This window comes from Pelobates fuscus, chromosome 4 (assembly GCF_036172605.1).
Source record: "Pelobates fuscus isolate aPelFus1 chromosome 4, aPelFus1.pri, whole genome shotgun sequence".
NCBI classification, from domain to species: domain Eukaryota; kingdom Metazoa; phylum Chordata; class Amphibia; order Anura; family Pelobatidae; genus Pelobates; species Pelobates fuscus.
Window position 1 is genome coordinate 113,603,899 of NC_086320.1, and position 25,232 is coordinate 113,629,130.

At 37.3% G+C, this 25,232-nt stretch overlaps 1 protein-coding gene across 1 annotated transcript in view; it reads left to right on the plus strand.

The window, feature by feature from the left end:
• ROCK1 (Rho associated coiled-coil containing protein kinase 1) overlaps nucleotides 1–25,232 on the plus strand; it is a 108,460-nt gene that overhangs the window by 80,350 nt on the left and 2,878 nt on the right. The window contains exons 15-32 of the mRNA XM_063451494.1: nucleotides 781–872; nucleotides 1,010–1,256; nucleotides 1,676–1,782; nucleotides 5,373–5,523; nucleotides 5,831–5,991; nucleotides 7,234–7,418; nucleotides 9,684–9,753; nucleotides 13,049–13,152; nucleotides 14,317–14,482; nucleotides 15,544–15,637; nucleotides 16,992–17,077; nucleotides 17,606–17,794; nucleotides 18,452–18,617; nucleotides 20,846–20,916; nucleotides 21,296–21,384; nucleotides 22,197–22,275; nucleotides 23,282–23,543; nucleotides 24,512–24,716. Of these exons, the coding sequence (XP_063307564.1) occupies nucleotides 781–872; nucleotides 1,010–1,256; nucleotides 1,676–1,782; nucleotides 5,373–5,523; nucleotides 5,831–5,991; nucleotides 7,234–7,418; nucleotides 9,684–9,753; nucleotides 13,049–13,152; nucleotides 14,317–14,482; nucleotides 15,544–15,637; nucleotides 16,992–17,077; nucleotides 17,606–17,794; nucleotides 18,452–18,617; nucleotides 20,846–20,916; nucleotides 21,296–21,384; nucleotides 22,197–22,275; nucleotides 23,282–23,543; nucleotides 24,512–24,716 (2,524 nt within the window). The remainder of the gene's footprint in view (nucleotides 1–780; nucleotides 873–1,009; nucleotides 1,257–1,675; nucleotides 1,783–5,372; nucleotides 5,524–5,830; nucleotides 5,992–7,233; nucleotides 7,419–9,683; nucleotides 9,754–13,048; nucleotides 13,153–14,316; nucleotides 14,483–15,543; nucleotides 15,638–16,991; nucleotides 17,078–17,605; nucleotides 17,795–18,451; nucleotides 18,618–20,845; nucleotides 20,917–21,295; nucleotides 21,385–22,196; nucleotides 22,276–23,281; nucleotides 23,544–24,511; nucleotides 24,717–25,232) is intronic.

A 25,232-nucleotide genomic window follows, 5' to 3' on the forward strand; every position in this document is an offset into this window, starting at 1 on the left:
GGGGTGGGCATTTGGAGAGAAGGGTGGGCCAATGCTCCACTCCACAGTTTAGTGGTTTTTTTTGGGAGACATGGATCCAGGCCAGGGTTTTTTGGACTGTCTCCAACCCACCGCTCAGCTGCAGATAATCAGCTGTAGCAGTGGGAATAAACCCCTCCCTGCTAGGCAGGTAAAGGGGGGATTGCTGGCTTCCTCCCAGGAAGCAGGTAGGAGAGAGAGTTAAGGAGACTAGGCACTAGGAGTGCAGAAGGAAGCAGTCAAGGCTGGCTTGGAGCACTGGGAGTGCAGAAAGGAAAGCAGTCAAGGCAAGGCTGGCTTGGAGCACTGGGAGTGGAGAAAGGAAAGCAACAGGCTAGTTAGCAGAGTGTTGCTATCTAATAAGGTTGGTGCAATATATTTTTTGTTAGTTTAACCCTGATAGAGAGGGATATTAAAAGTGAGTTAGTACTCAGACGAGCTAGGCATTTTGTTTATAGGGATTTGTGTTACATTATTGCATTTATGTTTTCATTTGATGCTGCCTCATGTGTAAACTTGCAAATAAAGTGCCCGGAATGAAGTTGCATTAAAAGACTGTGCATGTTTTGCCCTAGAGGACCATGCTACCTGCTGACAAGGATCACAATATTTTATTCTATCATGCTTTTCTATTATTCATTCACAGGATGTAGATTTTGTATTTTAGCCATTTTGGACAAGAGTTTATTCTGAAGTTTAACACAAATTTACCTTATTTCATTTACGTTTGTCATCTTTTTCACCTCTCCTGTTTTTGTGCAGTATCTACATTAAAAGACCAGCTTGATGACCTAAAGAGGATAAGCCAGAACTCCCAAATTACAAATGAGAAAATAACACAATTACAAAAGCAGGTACGTATTATTTAGTATATATTTACAATCTAACGGATTGCCGTATTCTTATAGATTACAAGAACACTCAAAGCTGCATTTTTTGCAAGAGATTAATGGGTGGTATTTATTTATTTATTTTTAACATTTCATTTTAGTTGGAAGAAGCAAACGATTTGTTGAGGACGGAGTCTGACACAGCTGCACGACTAAGAAAAAGTCAAACTGAAATGAGCAAGACTGTTAACCAATTAGAGGCACTGAACCGGGAGCTGCAGGAGCGATGTCGGCTGCTAGAAGGTAGTAAATTACAGGTGGAGAAGGATTTCTTCCAGCTCCAGGCAGCGTTGGATACAGAAAAAAGGGACAGGAGTCAAGGATCTGAAATGATTGGCGACCTTCAAGGTACACTTAACATAATCTCATGTAGAAAATGCACTTTTGTATAATTTACAATTGAAATGTATTCCTGCCATATTGCGCTTTTTGAACTGTGACTGTGATGATTTTGATTCAACCAATATTATTCTAATTATAAGAGATGATATTTTTAAATGCTGTACAATTATTTTACCAAGAACTGCCCCCCTTGCTAGACTTTATCATAATTTTTCCAGCAAAGAATTATGGGACATGTAATCCAACAAGCAAGTGTGAGCTCATATTTAGCATTTTTTCATGTGAGGAGCATCAGGCAATTTTCATAAAGAGTCAGGGGAAATGTAATAAGTCTATAAAACTACATTCCGTATTTTTATTGCTTGTATATTAATGCAAAGAGGCAAAACAAAAGTACTGTGCAAACATTTATGTTACTGTTATAGCTCGAGTGACATCATTACAAGAGGAGTTAAAACATCTCAAATATAGTCTTGAAAGGGCAGAATCTGAAAGAAAACAAGCACAAGATCTCCTCAATCACTCTGAAAAGGTAAGTACTTGGCTCCATATCAACACACACAACGTGCCCTGTACTGCTTGACAAACTGAAATTAATCCTCTATGATTATAGAAAGAAAGCATCTAGAACATTATGCTAATGTAAAGATTTACTGTTCTTTGTACTCATAATTGAATACATTCTTAACGAGGGAGACATGGGATTCTCAAAAAAGAAACCAGTGATCTAAACAGTGAGAATAGAAAATATATTCCTAACCTTTCTTTAATGCCAGTGTTACTCACCGATCTGTGCGTTGTGCTATCTGAGCCAAAATACAATGCAGAATAAAGATTGAAGTGTCGGTTTTTTGGGGGTTTGTTTTTTCTTCTATAGACTACATTCATTTTTTTGTTTAATGTACATTTAGCTAGTTAAAAACTACCGGTTTCCCGTAAAAATAAGAAATCCCCTGAAAATAAGCCCTAGCTTATTTTCCGGGTATGCTCTTAATATAAGCCCTACCCCAAAATGAAAGCCCTAGTCGCTAGTTTGCTAATCTGTTTTCAGGGAATTTTTCCCTAACCTAGTTTTGCGGATTTCCATGCCTTAGTGAAATGGTCTATGTTTGGGGGAATTCCCCCGAACGTATACATGCTTTCTTGCTACCGTTTTCCACGAAAAAAGGACGTCCCCCTAAATAAGCCCTAGTACGTTTTTCATGGCAAAAATGTATATAAGACCCAGTCTTATTTTTGGGAAAAAACTGTAGTTGGTTTTGTGACAGTTCTCACACAGATGTCCCTTTTGTGTACTGATGTGTTGCCCACACAAACTGTAAAATAGAAAATGTCTGAGATTTTTTTGTTGTTCTGCTGTGGCTGTTTTGGTAAAAATTGAGCTATTGGTGCATGAGCATTTGTTCGATCATCAATCTTTAAGAAGGGAGTTGCAGAGTAGTGAACTCTGACATCTGTTATGATGTAATGCCGTGTCCTGCAGTGCTATCTATGTGGAAGATAATCTCCCCCTGCAGTCTCCTGTAGTGCCATGTTTGGGTAGAGTGTCTGTGACTTATAATTTATTTTATGCTGCCCTTGGAAACCTAAAGTTTCAATTGTGAGCTGTGTAGCTGGGCCATATGACATGAAAAAGTGTAGAGTAGGTTAGCGCTAATAATATACAAAGGAGGCAGCAACCTTACAGAGGGTCACCCTCTAACCCTCTGGGATAAGGATGTACAGGAAAAAAGGGGAGAAAAGGCTGCGCCAAGAGATACAATAAAATAAGTCCCAATAAAAATATAAAAAGGATATATATAAATATATATAAAAGTCAATATAAAAAGGAGGATAAATGTCTATGTTGCGCTGGTGTTCTCTCTTCTTATGATGCTTTGGATCCTCCCGTGATATGTAAAATATAAAAGGGAAAAGGACCAATGGTGCAGATTGTGGGGTACGTGGAAAATGAAGAATAAAGATGTAATAAACTCACATTTGTATGAGCTATAACCAGCTCAGGTGGAATGGGCGTTCTGCAGTATAATCCCTGCTAGTAGGATATCAGGAAATTCTGATCCACTGGTGCTGTCCAATTCTCAGGAGAAGGGAGAAAAATATATAACAGATAGTGCTCTCTGAAGATAAGATGTGGTATATACAAAACAAAATAAATATACTCACAGTATACAGTGCAGATGACACTGCACTTGAGATATGGCGTGGGTGGTATAATCCCCACCTTAGGATATATAAAATGCCAGGAAAGGATAATATAAAATTGGAGTGATAAAAATATATATAATAAAAATATGAATGGCACAGAGATAAAGCCAAACGTAATTTATTATTAAAAGTATACAATAAAATCCATTAACGCATTTCACCTCAAGGGTTTTATCAAAATGGAATTAACCATTTTTATTCCATTTTGATAAAACCCTTGAGGTGAAATGCGTTAATGGATTTTATTGTATACTTTTAATAATAAATTACGTTTGGCTTTATCTCTGTGCCATTCATATTTTTATTATATATATTTTTATCACTCCAATTTTATATTATCCTTTCCTGGCATTTTATATATCCTAAGGTGGGGATTATACCACCCACGCCATATCTCAAGTGCAGTGTCATCTGCACTGTATACTGTGAGTATATTTATTTTGTTTTGTATATACCACATCTTATCTTCAGAGAGCACTATCTGTTATATATTTTTCTCCCTTCTCCTGAGAATTGGACAGCACCAGTGGATCAGAATTTCCTGATATCCTACTAGCAGGGATTATACTGCAGAACGCCCATTCCACCTGAGCTGGTTATAGCTCATACAAATGTGAGTTTATTACATCTTTATTCTTCATTTTCCACGTACCCCACAATCTGCACCATTGGTCCTTTTCCCTTTTATATTTTACATATCACGGGAGGATCCAAAGCATCATAAGAAGAGAGAACACCAGCGCAACATAGACATTTATCCTCCTTTTTATATTGACTTTTATATATATTTATATATATCCTTTTTATATTTTTATTGGGACTTATTTTATTGTATCTCTTGGCGCAGCCTTTTCTCCCCTTTTTTCCGGGCCATATGACATGCCTGCATGTTTATGAAGTGATATATTCCATTTTCTTTTATATTAAAGGTTTGGAAAATGACATTGTAATCCAGTTTAGGCAAGGAAAGAGAAATAGAAGCAATGTTTAGTTTCTCCTGTTCTCTGCATGCTTTCTCTATGTGGACTGTCAGGTGAAATGGACAGAAATTGTAACAAATTATTGACAGGGAATTAAGATGGATGTTGCAAGATAAAGAGCCTTGGATTCCTATATTTGAAGGGAAACTATAGTCCTAAAAATAACAATCATTATTTCGGGACTATTCAATCACTTATAGTTATGTGATCACTGTTTCCACCCCACTTTGCTTTGTAAAATTTAAGTTTAAAGTTTACTCTTCTGATTTCCTTAACCAGGACTCCTTCACTACAACCTCCAGCTCCTCCTCTGGTGGTGATCGCATCCACGCTGACATCACTCGCAATTATTTCCGTCCATTGCTTCTCATGATTCGAACAAAGCATGCGAGGCCAAAGCCAGACTCCTCCAATTAAATGCTGCTAAAAGCAGCATTTAATTCCACAACATTGTTGCACTTGGCTCTGACGGAGGAAGCGCCTCTATTGGCTGTTAGGAAAAATAAAACCAAATAGAATAACTGCACTGTTCTTCAATGCAGGGTGAAAATGACAGACCACTGCACATTGATCACTTCGTTAAGGTTAAGTGGTCTGGTTGACTTTAGTGGTCCTTCAATGTTTTTTTCACCTCTTAAATACATCTTTGTTAAATGTAGAGATAAACCGTATATTGAAAAATCGGGAAGTGACAGATCCCTTTTAAGCTTATGGGTGGTTCTTTTGTCAACCATGAACATTTTGACCCATATATTTAGGTTTTTTTCTAATCAACCATGAACAGGCTTTTGTTCTTCCTTTTCCTTTTTAGTCAATTTACGTTTTGAATTTTTGTTTTATAGTTATGCTGGGGTATATATTGTTTTCAAGTACATCCAGAACTGAACCAGATTTCAGAATTTCTCACATCTACTTCTTTGTAATTTCTAAACAGGAAAAAAATAATTTAGAAATAGACTTGAACTACAAAATGAAAACAATGCAACAGCGATTGGAGCAAGAGCTTAATGAGCATAAGGTAACGAAGGCCCGGCTAAGTGACAAACACCAGTCGTTTGAAGAGGAAAAGTCAGTTGCCATGTGTGGTAAATATCATTTTCATTTGAGATCTGCAATTTAATAAACAAAGCTTAATTTCATGGAGTCTGCCTTAAATTAGGATTATTCTGAATTTAGAATATTCAGCTAATGTGTAGTTTTGCTTTAAAGTACAATGCAAGTGCCATAACCACTGCAGGTTATTGTGCAAGTCTTATTTAAGTGTATTCCCATTAGATTTTTGTTAAACCATTTGCAAGTTAAGTTTCACTTCAACATAATGCGTGTAGATCAGAACCATGATTGTTTAAATTATTTATTTTTTTTTTTTTTAAATTTTTAACAACTTTTCAGAAATGGAAATGAAAGTGAAGGAAGAAAGAGCAGCGAAAGAGAAGGCAGAGAATAGAAGAGTTGAGATAGAGAAGCAATGTTCAATGCTGGATTTCGACCTTAGACAGTCTCATCAGAAAATTGAGCACCTTATTCAACAGAAGGAGAGACTGGAAGATGAGGTTTGTATTCATCTCCACTATTATTTTTAGTAAGATGTATTGGTTGGGAATGTAAAAAAATACATTTAGATCTTATTTTACAAAAGCATTGTGTATAGATGCATTGACTTTTGGAAACTTTTGTATTAAATATCTAGGGTCTCTTGCACTATAACCTAGGCATACACGATTTCCATGTGTCCAGCCCTCATTTCTACAGGATACCTATTTTAAAATAAATTGTAATGACAGTGTATAGGTTTGATTCCAGTTCCAATGACCCAGATTTGCACTGTACCGTTGACTTCCAAAAGGCCAACTGCACAGTCCATGGCTGGTCACTTTATAATAAACTAAAGACAGTGTGAACAGGAAATAATATTCCGCTGACATGTGTAACACCAAATTATCTCACAAATGCCAAAAATATTAGATTGTACTTGTGAGTCATTCCTTCATTAAATTAACAGGATTCTTGCCACGGTGCTGGAAGTTTCCTGATAATGTGTAAGTCCGCACACATAGATAATTCCAAATAATCCACAGAAACATTATATATACAAGAAGAGTGCACATTTACTGATATAAAATTATGCATAGCAAAAAGTCATGGTATCATGCTGTTACTGCAGCCCTCATAGATGCTAAAGGTAGTACAGGCATATCACACCAAAACATAGCACTGAGATGACACAAATTTCCCAGCACAAGAGGTGGAAAAAAAACGTTGGAAAAATATAAATTAGCCATACTACCTACAACTGCCAGACAGGGGAGAGACCACCCAGAAGACTACCATGAAAAAGAAGGTTAATGCCCTGGACACGTTTCGCACCTTCCTTGTTGCTTTCTCAACATGGCTGGTCACTGGTTCATTCAGGTTATAACCCGTTCATTCATGTTGTGAGGGTATCTACATAAATTTGTATTGTAAAACTTAAGAATTCTTTTCTTTCTACTATTCTATTTTGTATACTGTTGTGGACCACAATTTGATATTACTAACATCTAAAACTTAGTCTTGACTCTAAGTAAATCCCTAAGGCTGTTGAATTACTGGCCCGCCCACCAAGCTCTACAGATTCTTCACTCCAGTGACCCAAAGCACAATTTGCATTGACCAATTCTACACAACCACTATTTACCTGTGGTTTTCTGTCAATAAACACTAGATATTCAGGTTTAATAAATGCCACCCAAGAATCAACCAGCCTTCCTTAAACCAGCCTTTCTGTCATACTGTGCATGTGTTACTTTGTGTAGGTTAAACAGCTTACAGTGCATTTGGAGCAAGAAACAAAGAAGCGGCTTGTGGTGCAGAATGAACTGAAAGTGCAAGCGTTTGAAGCAGATAATTTAAAGGGATCCGAGAAGCAGTTAAAGCAAGAAATTAATACGTTATTGGAAGCAAAAAGGTTGTTAGAGTTTGAGCTAGTTCAACTGACCAAGTAAGTTTCCTTTGTGTTCATACACTATGGTTTTTGATTTCTTGTTACCCTGAGCTTGTTTACAATTATTCTAAACATTCAGTTGTGTTTATCATGAAACATAAGCCTGAAGTTTTCTAGCATTTTTCTATCCATTCAATGGTGACTTGTGACATAAAGTGTGGGAAAGAAGGGCATTTTTATATGCATTTTAGTGTTTTTAAAATTTAAATACCATTATACCAATTTTTGGGAGATTTATTTCCAGGGAACGGATCCCCACAGCACCCTAGTCACTCACCTGTTTTGGCTTGACCACACTTCACTCTAAATACTATGTGAATTACTGTTTTTCGTGTAATTTAAGATCAAGGCAGAAAACGTGAACTTCAGTTTATGATTTAAATCTATGATGGTTAACACTGGCACTGCACATGTTTAGGAACAAATTTCTCGTGATGCTTTACCTTTAGTCAGGTAACTTTAGTTCACAAGCAATTGCCAGAAAGTACCCTCTGTGATCATTGACATATCTGATTTCTATTACCATAATCAATTGCTATGCCTTTGTGTGACATAGTCCAGAAGAAAATAGTCATGGTTTGCAAGCAAATTCGTAATTCTAAAAATTGACCTAAGCTACTGCAGAGGTGACCAGAACAAGGGTCCCCAGTTTTTTTTTGTTTTTTTTTTAAAAGGACCACTCCACACCCCAAAAGCTTTTCAGCTTGCTAAAGTGCTTTATGGGTGAGGGGTACCCTCATTTTTATCCCCAGTTTATAAAAGTGCTGATTTATATGAGAAATCAGCACTTTTATAAATTAACTAGGGAACTCCCCTCCGGCTGTTAACAGCCAGGGAGGAATCCTTCCGACTTCCGTTCGCTCCCCATGGCTAATGAAACTGGCAGGCACACTCTACTTGAGCGTGCTTGCATCCCCCTCCCTCCCTAACAGACCTCAGACCAGAATCAACCATGCACAAGCGTGCACATGGAGACCAAGTCAGTGGTTTCTCAATAAGAACTGCAGCTTTTGTAATCTATTTTAGACTATACTCCCAATTAATACATGCATAAAAATATGCATGCTTGTATTCATTGGGGGCTATATCTACTAAACTGTGAGGGTTTGCTGGGGCTGGGGCTGGGGGGGGGGGGAGGGGGGAGTTGGAAGAGTGGAGTGGTCCTTTAATTAAAACTCTTAGAATACTTTGCGTCAATATTGTTTGTCCACAACAGATCTGTACTTTAATGGTTTTGGGGTTACCAATGTTAATCACACATAAAGAATGCTTTGCATTTTTTACACTGTTAAGAGATAACACATCTAGCTTGCTCAGGAACTACTGGGGGGTGGCATTGCATGCGTTACATATATGTTCTGTTGTTCTAAGAATGAATACTTAAACATTAAGATGGACACTTATGTGCTTGCTACTGTACAAGACCAGAGTTTTAGGAGTTATAAATGCTTTTCTTTTTTTATGTATTTTTTTTTACTTTTCGGTAAGACGGCAGCATCTTTTTTTTTTAATTTTATTTCTAAGTCTTTAAAACTGTACAGTTGTTAAAGGGACACTGTAGGCACCCAGACATCTTCAACTCATTGAAGTGGTCTGGGTGATGTGACGCACTTGATACTGCAATGTTTACATTGCAGCACTAAGTCTGCCCTCAGTGGCCGTCACGGGTCTTCTTTGTATTCCTGGCACTACAGTATCCCTTTAACTAGAACCATCCCGATCTCCTTTTGTACTAAAATGATTTAAATGTTGAAATAGTTTGACACCTTTTTGCTGTGTGAAAGTTTAGTGTGTGCCAGTGCTTGTTGCCTGGAAGTGAGCAGGACACCAATATTGTTTGAGATTAAAAATGTGTGTGTTTGTAAATGTATGTTTATGTATTTGTGTATGTATATATATATATTATTTTTTTACTATTTTTTTTTTTGTGGTTTCCTGTTCATACCAGAGCAAGCAGAAATAGAATGGCCTTTGCAACTTTCCTGAATGTTGTTTGGGAATTTTCCTTGAAACATTGACATTATATCGATGTCTGAATACACTTGATTTTTTTTTTTTTTTCTGTACACACTAAATTGATTCATAAAGTATGATAGCAATAAATTGGAAATGCCCAGTTTCTAAGCATGCATAAGTGCCTTATTGTATCTTCTACTTCATATCCCTCACTGGTGGCCTGTTTGAAGCAGGTCCATCTTTAATAGAGTGTAAATAAATGTGTGAGTGCATCTTTTCTTACATGTGACCTTTTGCTTACTTCAGGCAATACAGGGGAAATGAAGGTCAGATGCGGGAACTCCAGGATCAACTTGAAGCTGAGCAGTATTTCTCCGTAGGTGGACATTTGTTGAATGTGTTATGTGATATCAAAGCTTCTGGACAAAGTAGCATTCTTTTATCAAGATATTGTATACTGGTAATTGGTCCTGGGTCTCGAAATGTGTACCTTGAACTAGTTGTAAAATCATTCTCAGTGGCAGATGTCCAAGGAGTCTCATCCCGGTGCGGCAGGACACAGAAAAGGCACCCACACAAGTTATTTTAGGTTACAATTATGCGGTTTGCTTTTTATTGTTTAGTCTTACTTCATAAGCCCACACAATTACTGCCCTTTCTTCCTGACCTTAAAGGACCACTATAGGCACCCAGACCCCTTCAGCTTAATGAAGTGGTCTGGGTGCCAGGTCCATCTAGGATTAACCCTGCCTGCTGTAAACATAGTTTCAGAGAAACTGCTATGTTTACATATGGGTTAATCCAGCCTCTAGTGCAGGGGTAGGCAACCTTTTAGCAGCACTGTGCCGATACAGGATTGTGATGTCCCGTAGCGTGCCGGTCCTATTTCTTTTTTAATCGAGGGGTGTATGCTGCCGTATTCTGCTTGTGTTATTTTTACTGTAATTGCTTTGTATCGTTGTATTTGTGCGTATAAGCAGGGCCATCTTTAATAGTGACTGGACTCTGGGCAAAGCATTTGCTTGAGGCCCCCTGGACCCTGTCCCCCCTCCTCAGGCATGCAATCACGTCCTCCATCTCAACACAGTGGCGGACCTAAAGTAGAGAGGTGCAAGAATTTTTGGGGGTCTCCCTGTTGCACGGGTGATTAAAAGGTAGATCCCCATCTGTCTTGCTACTCCAGAAATGCATTGACAGCTGGGGCTCTACCATTTACCCATGTTTTCAGGTCTGTATTTAGCACTAAGCAGTTTTTGTGTGTTTGAATGTTAACAGGTTTTTGTATGGAATATGTTTGTATGTGGTGTTGGCGTGATTGCAAGCATGTATTTGTGTAGTGTTGGTTTTTGAATGCAGGGGTGTATTTACATATAATTTTGGTGTATAACACAGACATGTGTTTGTACGTAGTGTTGAAATTTGAATGCAGGGGTGTATTTGTGTGTAGTGTTAGTGTGTGAATGCTGAGATGTATGCACATACACACACACACACACAGATCTATACACACTGAAATGCACACACACACACAGATACACACACAGACATACTGACACACACACACAGACATGCTGACATACAAACATACTGACACACACAGATATACTGACACACACAGACATACTGACACACACAAAGACATACTGACATACTGACACACAGACATGCTGACACACACACAGATATACTGACACACAAAGACATACTGACACACACAGCAGACACACACACACAGACATACTAACACACACACACACTGACAGACATACTGACACAGCTATACACTTTAAAACCCACCCTCCAGTTTCCTACCTTTCCTGCTGGTGGCTGAAGGTGTTGGGAGTTGGAGTCTAGAGCTCTCGGCCAGCCCTCCTCCAATCAGCCTACTCTTCTTTCCCGCGCGCTCCTCTCTTTGTGGGAGGAAATTATGCGCGGTCGTCACTTCCGCCCAGCCTGCTGCCGAAAAGCAAGGGGCCTGCTCGCGCTGTTAAAGCGCCTCAGCGTGCGACAGGGCCCCTGCTGACAAAAGCCCACCGGGTGGTCCTTTGCGCATGGGCAACGCGGTGGGCCTCCTTTGTGTGCGGATTACCGGCCAGAGGGTAAGAAATAGTTGAGGCCAGCAGGGCTCACGATGCAGCTGGCCAGTTTGCCCCGCGTTAAAGACGGCCCTGCGTATACGAGCTATTATATTGTATATGTCCATGAGTAGTTTATGGTATTGTGTTTGATACATATGAATGTCGGCTGTGTATGGGGGGCGCTTGTGGAATTGTGTGTATGTGTGTGGATGGATATGTCACAGTGTGTGTGTTGGTAGTGTGTGGGGGCTGTTTGGGGTATTGCATGTGGGGTTGTGTGCATGTATATGGATTGTTAGTGGTGTTTCATTTGTGCGGATTGTGTGCATGTTTGTGTGTGGGCTGTCCGTATTATTTGTATGAGGGGAGGGTTATTCTGCATTTCTGTGTATATCTAGCAGTATGGGTGGCTTCCAGTGGGGACTAGGCCGGCCACGGGAATGTCAAGGATAGGAGCTGCAACAGCAACTGCGAGCTGCTCTACTACAGTGTGGATTTCTATTCAGAAGTGCTGGGAGGAAGTGATCTGAGATTACTTCCTCTACGTGCTGCAATGCATAAATTGAGGATTGTCCTTCACTTCCTTTTCGGATTAGCAGATATCTGAAATTTTACTGGGACTCCTGATAGGCCAGAGCCTGTTTGGCTCTAGCAGCCTTGAGTGCCGTGCAAAGACACCTCGAGTGCCGTGCATGGCACTAGTGCCGTAGGTTGCCTACCCCTGCTCTAGTGGCTGTCTCATTGAGAAGATGCCAGCGTCCATAGGAAAGCATTGAGAACAATATTGAGAATGCTTTCCTATGGACTGACTGAGCTGCGCATGCGCATTCAGCTGATGACATCGGAAGGAGGAGGAGAGTCCCCAGCGCCGAGGGAGCCCAACGCGGGAGAAAAAGGTAAGATTTTTAACCCCTTCCTCCCCCTTCAGCCCTGCGGGAGGGGGACCCTGAGGGTGAGGGAACCTATTAACACTATAGTGGTCCTTTAAGTGTTTCTCTTTCTGCTTCAAGGAAACTGCTGTACGTGTCATGGCTTAGATTTGTGAGAGTTGCTGTCTTTCTACAGTAGAATCCATTGCTATGCTCATAATAGTATTAGCTTAACAGTTAGCCACTAAAACTAAGTGAGCATCAGTCACTTCCGGGTTTGGTTACATTTTTCTTTTTTGATACTGCAAAGCTTAAGGATATGCAGCAACTGCAGGAACTTCTACTGCCTCTAGTGCTTCTAGCTTTACTCCTAACATTTTTGCATTGTAAAAGCACATCAAATCTGGCCTGGAGTATCTTGTTAATATCATCTTAGTGGTTTAGATTTAGGAAAGATTGTAGCTTTTATTTACATTCTAGTATCTTTCATTTGCTCCCAGAGGGTTGTGTCTTGTCATGATTTTCTACAACACATGAATGCGGGATTCCCAATTATCTGCATTTTTCCAGCACACATTACTTGGCTTTTTGGTGCTTTTTAAGTGGCGTTGTATCCATGTTGCATGGTGTGCCTAACGGGTTCTACAATTTCAGTGTAACGTATGATTCATGCCATATGAAAGATACTTGATTTTTTTTGTTTTTTCTCTCTCATGTTATGTAGACCCTTTACAAAACTCAGGTTAAGGAACTGAAGGAAGAGGTTGAGGAGAAGAGTAAGCAAAGCCAGGAACTTGAAAAGAAACTACATGAACTTCATAGTGATAAGTACGATTACAGCTGCACCCATGTGACCTTGGACCATGAAATCAATTATTGCAGTATTGGGCTCAGAAAACATTGTTTAATAATCTATTTATGATGATTCCTATTTTGCCTACATTTTTATATTTGGATCAGATAAGCCCTTAGACACAGATAAAATGTGATCACGATAAAGCTTACATACAAGAATTTTTTTTTCCCCTTCTAGAGTTTAGACTTTCATTTTATGATATATATACTTTTATTTATTTACTTAATCATTTATACTGATTTGATTCTGCTGCAACGCCTTTGCGCTCATGTCTCTTTGTTTGGGATCAGCTGTTATCTGACCTAAGATCACTCTCACCTGAGCATAGCTGGCCAGCATTTACAGCACTCCGCTGTAGTCAGCCACTAGGCTTATCATGGTGTTGGAGCAGAATTAGAGAGTAAAACTAGCATAAATGTCAGGAAGACCCCCTCTCTCCCCCCCCCCCCCTCTCCCCTCTCCATATCACAGCTTTTTAAAGTTGTAAATATAATTTGCATTAATGCACCAAATTTGTATACATTTATTTTTTTAAACAAACAGTGTATCTGCCAAGTGGACTCATAGATGCGTCCAACTCCATTAGGTGATGTCAATGTTATGTTATAAACAAACAGAAGTGCTCATGACTAATAGGCTACTATTCTCCCCTCATATGATAATTTTATATCACTATAAAGTTTTGTTTTTAAGGAAAAGACAGCTGTATATCATGTTGGCATATTTTACATGCAACTGATGTTATTGCCTCTGTTTGTTGCCACCCCCTGTCTTTCAGTGGGGCTGTTAAAACCAAGATAACAGACATATTGCAACCCCTCTGAACATTACTTTCTATTCCCTTTTCTTTGCTACTATAAGCAGTTTATTATTTTATTTTTATTTTTTTACATGGCAACCTCGTGAATATTGATTATTACAGGCGCTTAGGTAAAGTGAGCAGTGTTTTTTTTTTTTGTTTTTTTTTTTTTTTTTAAATACGCTGTACTCAAGCTTACACAGAGCATATTATTTCATGAAGGGCATATAGATATAGTAACCTTATGTCTTAAATTTACTTGTGTGTTGGTTTATTGCCAATTGATGTGACATTGTTACCTATGAGTTTTTATTTAAAAAGGCACATTATTTTGCAGGGAGGGTCTTGCTGCACAATTGGATTTGACTGTAACCAAAGCAGAATCCGAACAGCTTGCTCGGGCGCTCTTGGAAGAGCAATGTTTTGAATTGTCTCAAGAGAACAAAAAGCTGTCTTCAAGAAGTAGGCAAGATTTTGTGGAAAAGGATCATACAATACGCAAGGTGAGTGCCTTCAATTCAGGCTCTACTAAAAGCTGCCTATTGTTAGGCTTCTTTTTATGTATGACATTTGTAATGTTACAAAAGTCATACACATGTTGATGGTGCATAACTTCATATAAAATGATTTTCCCATTGCTGGGGAAAGATAATGATTGACGGCACTTATATGTCCTGCATGCTTTCTTCTGAAGTAGAGATGCTCCTGTGCATGAGATGAAATGTTATGCATCTTAACCCCTTAAGGACACATGACGTGTGTGACATGTCATGATTCCCTTTTATTCCAGAAGCTTGGTCCTTAAGGGGTTAAACATTGTATGCCATTCTATTCCCATACTAAGTGCAATATCTAATCAATTAAAGAAGCTGATCTTTAAAATAAGTCCTAATGTAGTAGAAATGATACATATCTGTCCAGCATGCACTGCATACTATTCCCTGTATTTGTGATTAGAATGCAGCCAGTCTAACAGGTAGAGAACATTCTATCTCAGAGCTTTTGTTGAAGTTCCCTTCGTCATGCTGATTGGGTGCACACTACTGCAGAAACGAAGGCATATTGTCCACCCACCTGACTGCATTTGACCCTGATCTCGCAGCTTAATTTGCCATGGTGTTAGAATAGTCAAGTCAGCTTTGGCTTTTACCATTGGGGTCAAAACATACTTACTTACATAATTGTATCACATTTGTATTTATTGCTACTGTGATAGAATGGGTCCATAGTTAAAGTTGTAATATAGTACAATATAACAGGAGTGTCCTGTCTTGGTCCTTCAGACAAGGATGTAATACATTTATTTTATTTTTTTAACAGTCCATTAGATTTTATTAATACATACTAATATTTGCTTAATTTGTCCCTCTGGCAAGATGTTGAGAATTGTAATGATATTGTTTTACCTGGAATAGATTGGTTCTCCCTTATACTATCATATGGGCATGTTACATTAACTTGTTGTTGCTGCATGCCTATTCTGAGTTTTTAAACTATAAAATGGTAAATAGAGTGTGAGGTTTGAGTAGTGGAAATGGAATTGTAAATGTATGTGTTTTTGCAGCTGGAAGACACGAATAGCACTTTAACCAAAGATGTTCAGGGTCTGACAAAAGAAAATGCTGAGCTAAGTGAAAAAGCTAGGAAAATTGAAGAAGGTAATGTTCTAGTAGAATGTTATTGAGACAGTGCAGTTTTAAATACTGTTATTTTGCAGTAATGTCAAATCTCGGCACCCCAGGTGTTTGAGTTAGCCTTTCCAACTGCTCTGCGACTACTTTTTATTTTTTATTTTTTATATATATATACCCATTTCACTTTTTGTTCATTTCCTTGTATTTTCTCTCCTGTTGTGCAAAGATGTTAATTGTGCTAGTAATAATCAGCTATATGTTTAAGTATTATGTAGAAAAAAGTGCACTATGCCTATATATATATATATATACATATATATATATATATATATATATATATATATATATATACACATATACGTGTGTGTGTGTGTGTGTGTAAAAAAAAAAAAAAAAAAACAGTTAAAATTTGTATCTTGTAATACCTTTTTTACTGGACTAACAGAATGTTTATTGACAAGCTTTTGGGAAAACCTCCCTTTCTCAAGTCTGAAGCATTTCTGAGCAAGACGACACATGGAATTCAAAGTTGAGTTGTGATACAGGGGTTAAAGCGACATGAGTGTAGATAAAACACAGTTTTGTTAGAAAATAGACAACATTTTTGCAGAGGGTCATAAATATCTTTCTGAAGAGCAGAGTGAAGGGGGAGAGGGAGAAGAAAAACAAGCAGACAGTGCAGAAGATGGTACACTTTATACATACACACACACACATAAATATGTATATGCGAACGCATAAACACATGTACATATACATAATCACACACACATACATGTACATGAACTCGTATACACAAATACAAATGCACAGTCATATATATATATATATATATATATATATATATAAGCATACATGCATGAGAGTATGGGAAAGCATAGGTCTACACATACTACTCTATATATTGATAGAATAAACATCCAGGAATGCGTTTTAAAGTGTTGATACATATACATGAGATGAAAACCAAAATAGTAGTGCAGATTATACAATAAATTTACACACACATTGTGAACTTTCCAACCATTGTGCACTCTGTGATAAAAAAAAGTTAATAATAAAAATAGAGCACTTACTCCTTTATAAATAGAGGAAAGGAACGAACTTTTTTCAACATAACATTACATTAAGTGTTTTTGAGCTGTTTTTACTTGTATTAGTACTGCTTACCTTTTTAATACTTTGTAAAGTTTTTATAATTTTTTTTCACTAGTATAATTGAGTTTACGGCATCTTTTTTTGTATATGTGATTTTTTTTTTTTGTATTTTATATGTTTAAGAATGTTGTGTTTATTTGAGAGGGATTCCTTTTAGTTTTCATGAGTTAATAGAGGTTAGCAGTATTTAGAGATTGTGATTTTCTTTCTTCTAATGTAGAATTAAAGGATAAACAAGAGGAAATTGCAGCCATGAAGCTTGCCTATGAGAAGAGTATTAACACTGAAAGGACACTGAAAACACAGGTAACAGACTGATCATGTTGCATTTAATTGTGAATATTAATTTTCCTTGTTAGAACTTCTTTTGTTTGGTGAGCTTTGTACAACTGCCCTGTCTTAAATTGCCTTATCTCTTATTGTAGTCTTGTATAATACTATATTAGCACTGTAGTTTATACACAGCCTCCAAAATATTCTGACGCTGAAATACTGAGAAACTATTATTGACAAAACTAGTGTGTAATGGATTAGTGTATGCTCTGCCCAGCACACAGGTTGCCAATACAAGACAAGACTTGGCCTATTTAGCACACTTTAAGGTCTCAAACTGTACTTTGGCTCTGTAAATCTGCTGATCTCTATTGCTTACACAGTGGGTTTAGCCACAGTACGTTTTGTTGTGCATTCGCAATTCATTGTCCAATCAGCTTGTCGTGACTGTGTTTAAATGGCTGTTAATAAAGCCACAAATAGTTTAAATATTAAGATGTATACTGATAAAGGAGTAAAAACTCTGCTTACGCTTACCTTCCATGTTGATGTATATTTTAGGCTGTGAATAAGCTGGCTGAGATAATGAATAGGAAAGATTTCAAACTGGACAGAAAGAAAGCCAACACTCAGGATCTAAGGAAGAAAGAAAAGGAAAACCGAAAGCTACAGTTGGATCTTAATCAAGAGAAAGAAAAGTATAACCAGATGGTTGCAAAGTACCAGAAAGAAATGGATGATATGTTAATGGTAAGATGTCATTAATTGGTTGAACAATTAAATTGCTAAAGATGAATAGGTCATACATTCTGATTTTATTGTATGTTCCACCTCTAGAAATCCCTATGTCGGTGTGAGCTTATTCATTAAAATTGGATTTTTACATAATGAATTGTCTCTAGGGCACCAATGCTTCTTAACAGGTCCCCCCACAGTTTGCGTTGGATAAAGTGTCATTGTATTTCAGGACCAGCAAGTATACATTAGTGTGTATCAATAAATAAAACATAATCTACATTTGTGCTAATCTTATGTATTGCAATATATCTCTGAAGCTTACAAGCCAGGTGATATAAATGGTACTCATTCTGTTATTTTTGTACAGTTTATGAGAGAATATTGTGTAGACACAATGTTTAGAAGGAAGTAATCAAGGGTAGTCTTAGGCATTTAGTCTCGACACATTGTAGAGAGTTAAAATCCAAATTGCAAAATTAAAGTATAAATGATAGCTGATTTGGACGTTTTTCAGAATTTGCGATCTCTGAATTATTAATTGGATATCTTTGACTTTGACTCACTTTTGTTCCGTTCACTACATGTTGGTATACAATTTATTTTCTGCATGTTTGTGTGATGGTAAAATACACTTCATGTAACTTCTTTGTATGACTAACCTCTATCTAGCAATTAACTGAAGAAAGCAATAATAAGAATGACCTGCAAATGCAGCTGGATAGTAAGGAAAGTGACGTGGAGCAATTGCGCGCAAGGCTTGTCGACCTACAGCTACGGATGGATAATACCAGCGTGGCCAGCCTGCAGCCAGATGACACGGATGGAATGATAGGTGGTAAGTTGGTGTTTTTTTTATAGAATTCCCATTATAGGAGATATATCTGTGGGAAGTTGGTTGTAAACCCACTGCTTGGCATATAAACTCAGTAATAAATGCAATGACTTAAAATAGTACTTTTCACTGAAATGTGTGTGTCTCTGTGTAGCTAGAGCAGTATATAGAGAATTGGTATCATTTGCATGTTTCTTGCCTTATGTTCTAGATTTGTTTTTTTAATAAAGTAGGAGATAAAGTAAACAATGTAAATAGTATCCCCTAGTATTTAATCCGTAATTGGACCTTTCTGTTCCTACTGCAAATTAGATCATATAATTGAATGGTTTTTGTGTTTTTGTTTTTTATTCCTGTCTAAATTTCTCCACCCATGCTCTCTTACTGAAGTGCAGGGGTGTTGATGTAAACCAGCCGGCACCAAGCATGGGGAGTTGGACTGCTATACATTAGTACAGGAAAATGTATAAGGAGAAAATGCATGTGTCTATATAGTCATATATCAAACTTGTTGGGTTATAATAAACAGGAGATAAGTAGGTGATTGGAATCAGATTTCAGGATCGAATAGTTAGAATTTTATATTTGTTGTTATATTTTGTTTCCATTAAGAATCCTCCTCTCTTCTGCTTTTTAATGCATTGTGGGATAATGCATAAAAATGTAAAGGGAAAATGTCACTTCTTGATTTTAATTGTGTGCTGCACGTTTTTAACTCCTCTAGGAACCTGAAAGTGACTGATATATCATTCCACTTCCTTCCATGGATGAAACTAAACTGTTACAGAATTTTGGCCTTAATGTGCAATATTTTTGGATAAGGCTTTCAAAGGATTTATTATTTGTGGATAAACTTTTAAAATGACTTAACAGTTTTAAAAAACAAAACAAAAAAAAAAAACACATTTTTATATATGGATATATTTATTTTAATTATATATTTTTGGATATTGTAATTTTTTCGAAAAATAAATCCTTTGAAAAGCATCTCCAAAAATGTCAAACTGTAATATAGGCCACTGGTTAATAGGTAATTTGTAATGTACTGGCAGTGGGTAGCAGCAGTTTGATGCTTAGAGTATATTTTTAAATTATATTTAACTATATTAAACCATTCATGTCAATGTTCAGTTGAATCTGGCTTATGATTACTTTATTTAGATGAATTGTGTTTTTGTCAAGTGTACATTTTTTTCTCTTGAATTTGATTTTAGAGCATCAATTTGCAATTGATGTGTTGTGCTCTTGGAATATATAGCGTGACTAAGCCCGACATGCTTGATGACAAATGCTGATGGCAACTAAAATTTTCACCTCCTGTATTCTCCAAATATTAGTTTAACTCTGTTCTCTTAGTATCCTGATAACTTAACTGGGAATTCCATTGGGCAGTACTGATCAGTGAAAAACCAGGAAAGCTGCTTCCCAATTCAGTTGTAGTCAGGCAATGGTCTCCAAGGTTAAACAGAGTTAACAAACAAAAATAAAAGTGCCGTGTTAATGATATGAGCAGTTCCATTTTCCCCCAAAATATTTTGTTTCATTTTATTAGCATTCAGTGGTCTTACTGGATCATCATTTCGTAGGTGTGTGTGTCATTGCAGTGACCCTTCCTAGTCCTGTAACAATTGCCTCTTCTCAGTGGGACCTGTTAGTAGCAGCACTAAGCATACCACTGTCTGTCTTTCTGAATGCTAGCTATGCTTAGCCCTGCAACTGAACAACAATTTCAAATGAAACCAGTCTTTTTATTCACACTAAATGAACTGTTTGTCTTTTATTCTCCGTCTAGTCGAGTCTTCCTGCATTCCTTATTTCTTTCCTATTCTTGTTCTCTGTGAGTAATTGGAACACGCATTTCCTGCCTGTTTTATCTGTTGACTGTTTTTTGTTTTTATTTTTAATGCTTTGTTCTGTTTAGCTTGTTGCACCAGTCGCCTTCATATTTATTTGTTTTTTTTTAAGCCATCAGAAAGTGTTCATTTGTATTCCGCATCACTTTTTCTTTTGGCTTTTATTTTGTCTTGGAATACTCTTCATGTTCAACTTGCATCATTCTCCGCAAGTTATTTTTTATTTTATTTTTTTTCTGAGCATGAAGTGGCGAGAATCCAAGTTTGCATTCTCTGCTATGCTGTTTTCCATTCTGCATGTTACTTTAAATTGCACTACTATGACACTGTTCTGTGGGCAAGACAGCATGCCTTATTTTAATGTTCATTCCACTCTAGAGTCAAGAATTGAAGGCTGGCTTTCCATACCGAACAGAGGGAACATTAAGAGATATGGATGGAAGAAACAGGTATTAATAATATCCAAGAAAATATGCTTCATTACCATCATCAGTTTTCACTCCTGGGTACTTTGCCCCTACCCTATATTGGGAGACCGTTTATATCCAGTCCACTATTTCTAAGCATCTGCAGGCACAGACATCCCAGGAGACCTTTGATATCTGTATATGTGACCATGGCTATGCTTGTTTAACCCCTCTCTGCCATGTCGGTTTACTGTATCACCTTGCACAGTCAGCATTTCATTGCCAGTCGATCACCACTACTTCGGATATATTGCATAAAGAATTTTTATTGCCAATACATGGCAGTTATTATTTATATAGTTGATTTAGTTTGTACTTTGTTCTAATATTGTTTTTTACCCCCCTCTCTTTTTATCTTTAGTATGTTGTAGTTAGCAGTAAAAAGATTTTGTTTTACAATGATGAACAGACTAAAGAACAGTCCAACCCATCAATGGTACTAGATATAGAGTAAGTATTGGATTAACAAGTACTCCTTATGAAAGTTAATGTGTATATATTTGGACTCACATGATCGGTTTGTCTATTTCATTGTTACCAAATGTTTAATTTGTTTGTGTCAGACCTGTACTCCATTTTTATTTTTATTGTTTTTAAATATATTTTCTCCTTATATTTAAAGAATGTGGATGGTGTGAAAATTAGATATTCAGGTTTACTTACTTACAGCATGTTTCTTGTGCAGGAATCACTTGTTGCAATCGTCCTGATTCCAAAACCTCCTGGTTTTTGGCAGTAAAGTCCCTGATTATGATGTCCAGTCTTGCCATTCTATCTTCGTTCCTTGGTGTCCTGCTTTTGAGGACACCAGGGAACAGTCCCCAATGAGCATAATATGAACGATCGCATGATTAGACCCACTTGTGGTATGCTTGGGGCACTATGACCCTGCTTTGAGCAGTAAAACAGTGTTCCCTTCATGGTCCACAATTGGTGGGCCAGCCTACTTGATTGGCAGGCAGCCTGGAGTGCAATTGGCAGGCTGACCTGTCAATTCTATGGGTGTACCCTCCCCCTTTCTTAGACAGGTCTGTCCCATTTGGGTAGAGCCGGTGGCATGTATCACATCACTGGCTTGCCCCCTTTCACCAGCATTCTGGGAGCTAGGTGAATTAATAAACCCTAATATTATATAGGGATTTAGAATAACATTTAACTGAATTTTAACCCCCTCGTGTTTCAAAACTAAATATTATTTCACAATAAGACAGGATGGAAAAACAAATTCACTGTATTTATTTATTTATTTATTTTAATTTCAGTAAGCTTTTCCATGTCCGCCCCGTTACACAAGGAGACGTTTATCGAGCAAATACTGAAGATATCCCTAGAATATTTCAGGTACTCAAAATATGTTGATCTGCCTTTTTAAACTTTTATATTTATAAGTAAAGGGACAAGCTGATTACATTGAATAATACACTAGTACATTAGGCCCACTTATATAGGGAAGAGCCTAATGCTTCCCACATGTCCTTATCTTTATGGATCATTTGATCAAAGAACATAACATATACACACACATATATTTATATACATATATAACAGGGAACTGCGTATTATAGAAAACAAAATCTCCAGAACACCGAGATGGCATTACATTCCCCGAACACACACTTCATTCTTACTTGTCTTTTATATTACATTATTATTTTTCTGCTATAGTTATTGTGTTGGTATTCCTTTAATCTTACTGTAGCCCTGGGGCATACTTATCCCGGTCTACCCAAGATTAGTTGGAGTTACACTCATGTGCAGCAGATACTGCAGTAAATTCAGCGTGTGTGATGATTGAATGCAAGTTTCTGGTGCTCCCCTGAAATTAGGGAACCTGCACTCAGTGGAAACAAATATAGGGACATTGAACACATGCAATAGCTAGCTGTGTATAATGGACTTTGAAAACACGATGTGCGTATTGAAATGATGGGCAGATCCTATAGTGTATGTCAAAATATGTGTATATAATATAAAGCTCCAGGGAGCCACACACTTGTGCTTGGAAAGAGGACATTTAAAAGTAGTAGTGAACCTTTATTCAAGGGAACTCAAGTCACACTGCAACTTACAATATATTGAAAACCAAATCAAAATATATATGGTAACAGGGCTGAAAATTAGGGTAAACAAGGAATAAGAAACTAGCTTGTGTTCCTTAGAGAAATGCAAAAAGTAATGAGCTAATCAGGAGTGTGTGTATTGTTACTAAGTGACTGGAACAAGTCTTGTGTTTGTTTGTTTGTTTGTTTTTGAGAGGGGGTGGCATTGGCGAGAGAGAATTAATATATGCCTGGCTGAAGTTTCAGACTTGTTTATAATGTAACTGTTTTTTTTTTCTTCCCAACAGATACTGTATGCCAATGAAGGCGAGTGTAGGAAAGATTTTGAGTTGGAACCTGTGCAACAAACAGAGAGGACAAACTTCCACAATCACAAAGGCCATGAGTTCATCCCTACCCTGTATCACTTTCCAGCGAATTGTGAGGCTTGTGCTAAACCTTTATGGCATGTTTTTAAGCCTCCTCCTGCGTTGGAATGCCGAAAGTGCCATGTCAAGTGCCATAAAGACCACTTGGATAAAAAAGAGGAGCTCATCGCACCTTGCAAAGGTCAGTTCTAAAAATACTAGGACACGTTTAGGATATACATGCCCATTCTGCTATTTATGTTTATGCTATGTGCATAAACAGGTTTGCATTAACTTTAAAGTGGTTTAAAGGAACACTATAGTGTTAGGAATACATTTGTTCCTAAAGTTATAGCGCTGGAGTACATGTTTTGGGGAACTTTTCTCTATTGCTGTGGCTAGCACTTACCCCACGGCTGAGATCATCAGTATTGAAGATATCAGCCAATCCAATGCTTTCCCATAGTAAAGCATTGGGAGGCTATTTAGCATGTGTGGCAAAATGCAGAACTGTGCCTAGCGGCATCTCTGCATAGAATCGGTGCATCTCTATGGAGAGCATTCAGCGTTTCCATGCAGAGCGTGGAGATGCTGAAGGTAGGTTCTGCACACAATGCAGAACTGAAATAGGAAGGACATCTAGTGGCCATCTGAGTGACTGCATCTAGAGGTGTTATGCTGAGCCTGCAGGGACAGGCTATAAACACCAGAACCACTACATTAAGCTGTAGTGGTTCTGGTAGATATTGTGTCCCTTTAATTGCAGGAAAATATTTGATTAAAGTTCACAAAAACTAGGCTAAATTGTATTATAATTTCTGAAACTGTAGAAATTTATATTTTTGTAAAAAAAAAATATTTTCCAAAACTAAACAAGATTGTTTTAAACAAAGTCCCAGGCAGCTCATAGTAGCAATACATGTCATGTCTTACTTAGACACAACAAGAGACAGATTGTAAGCCTTTGCATTAGAATGTATAATTTGAACAAACTGTCTTTTTTTTTTTTTTTTTTTTAATTGCAATGAGTTTAAGACTCAAACTATATTTTTCTACATTAATCCGGCTATTGACACTGGAACCAGGTTTGTGTTTTTTTTGTTTTTTAAATCTCGAAAGTTAGATAACTATTATTATGATTTGAACATGTTTATCCTCTTATGTTTACAGTGAGTTATGATGTGACATCTGCCAGAGATATGCTTTTGCTGGCTTGCACTCAAGATGAGCAGAAGAAATGGGTGACACATTTAGTGAAAAAAATCCCCAAAACACCACCTTCAAATTTTGTTCGTGTGTCACCAAGGACAATGTCAACGAGATCTACAAATCAGTCTTTCCGAAAGCCTGCAAAAAATGCATCGGGAAAAGCCAGGTACTGCCACATCTAGGATTGGTGAGGGGTGATGTAGATTTCTGTGTAGCTTGTAACAGGGAAAATGGGTTATTAGCGTTTCTTACTGCAAAACAAATTGGCAATTTATAATGATGTAATTGTAGATTATAAAAAGTACTCGCTCTTTAAAATTATTAGATTTTGCATTTCATTTGTTAAAGGTTAACGAAAAAGTATTTTTTATCATAGTACAGTAAGTTATATGCCATACATCATCTTTACATTTAAAGGGAAAAAAAAAAGAAGTAAAAAACATAATGGAAACCTTCTCTTCTTCTATAAGGACATTTAAAACTATTGTATCTTGAGAATAAGAATGTGTTATACTAACAAATTGTCAGTAACGCAAAGGATGGGGATGACACCTCCCAAAATACAAATGAAAAATAAATACAAACTTAATCAGATTTGGCTTAGGATGGTGTGCCTGACATTTTCCATTCTCTTGTGAGTTTTCCTCAATATATTGCGTGTGTATTCACTATATGTACTGAT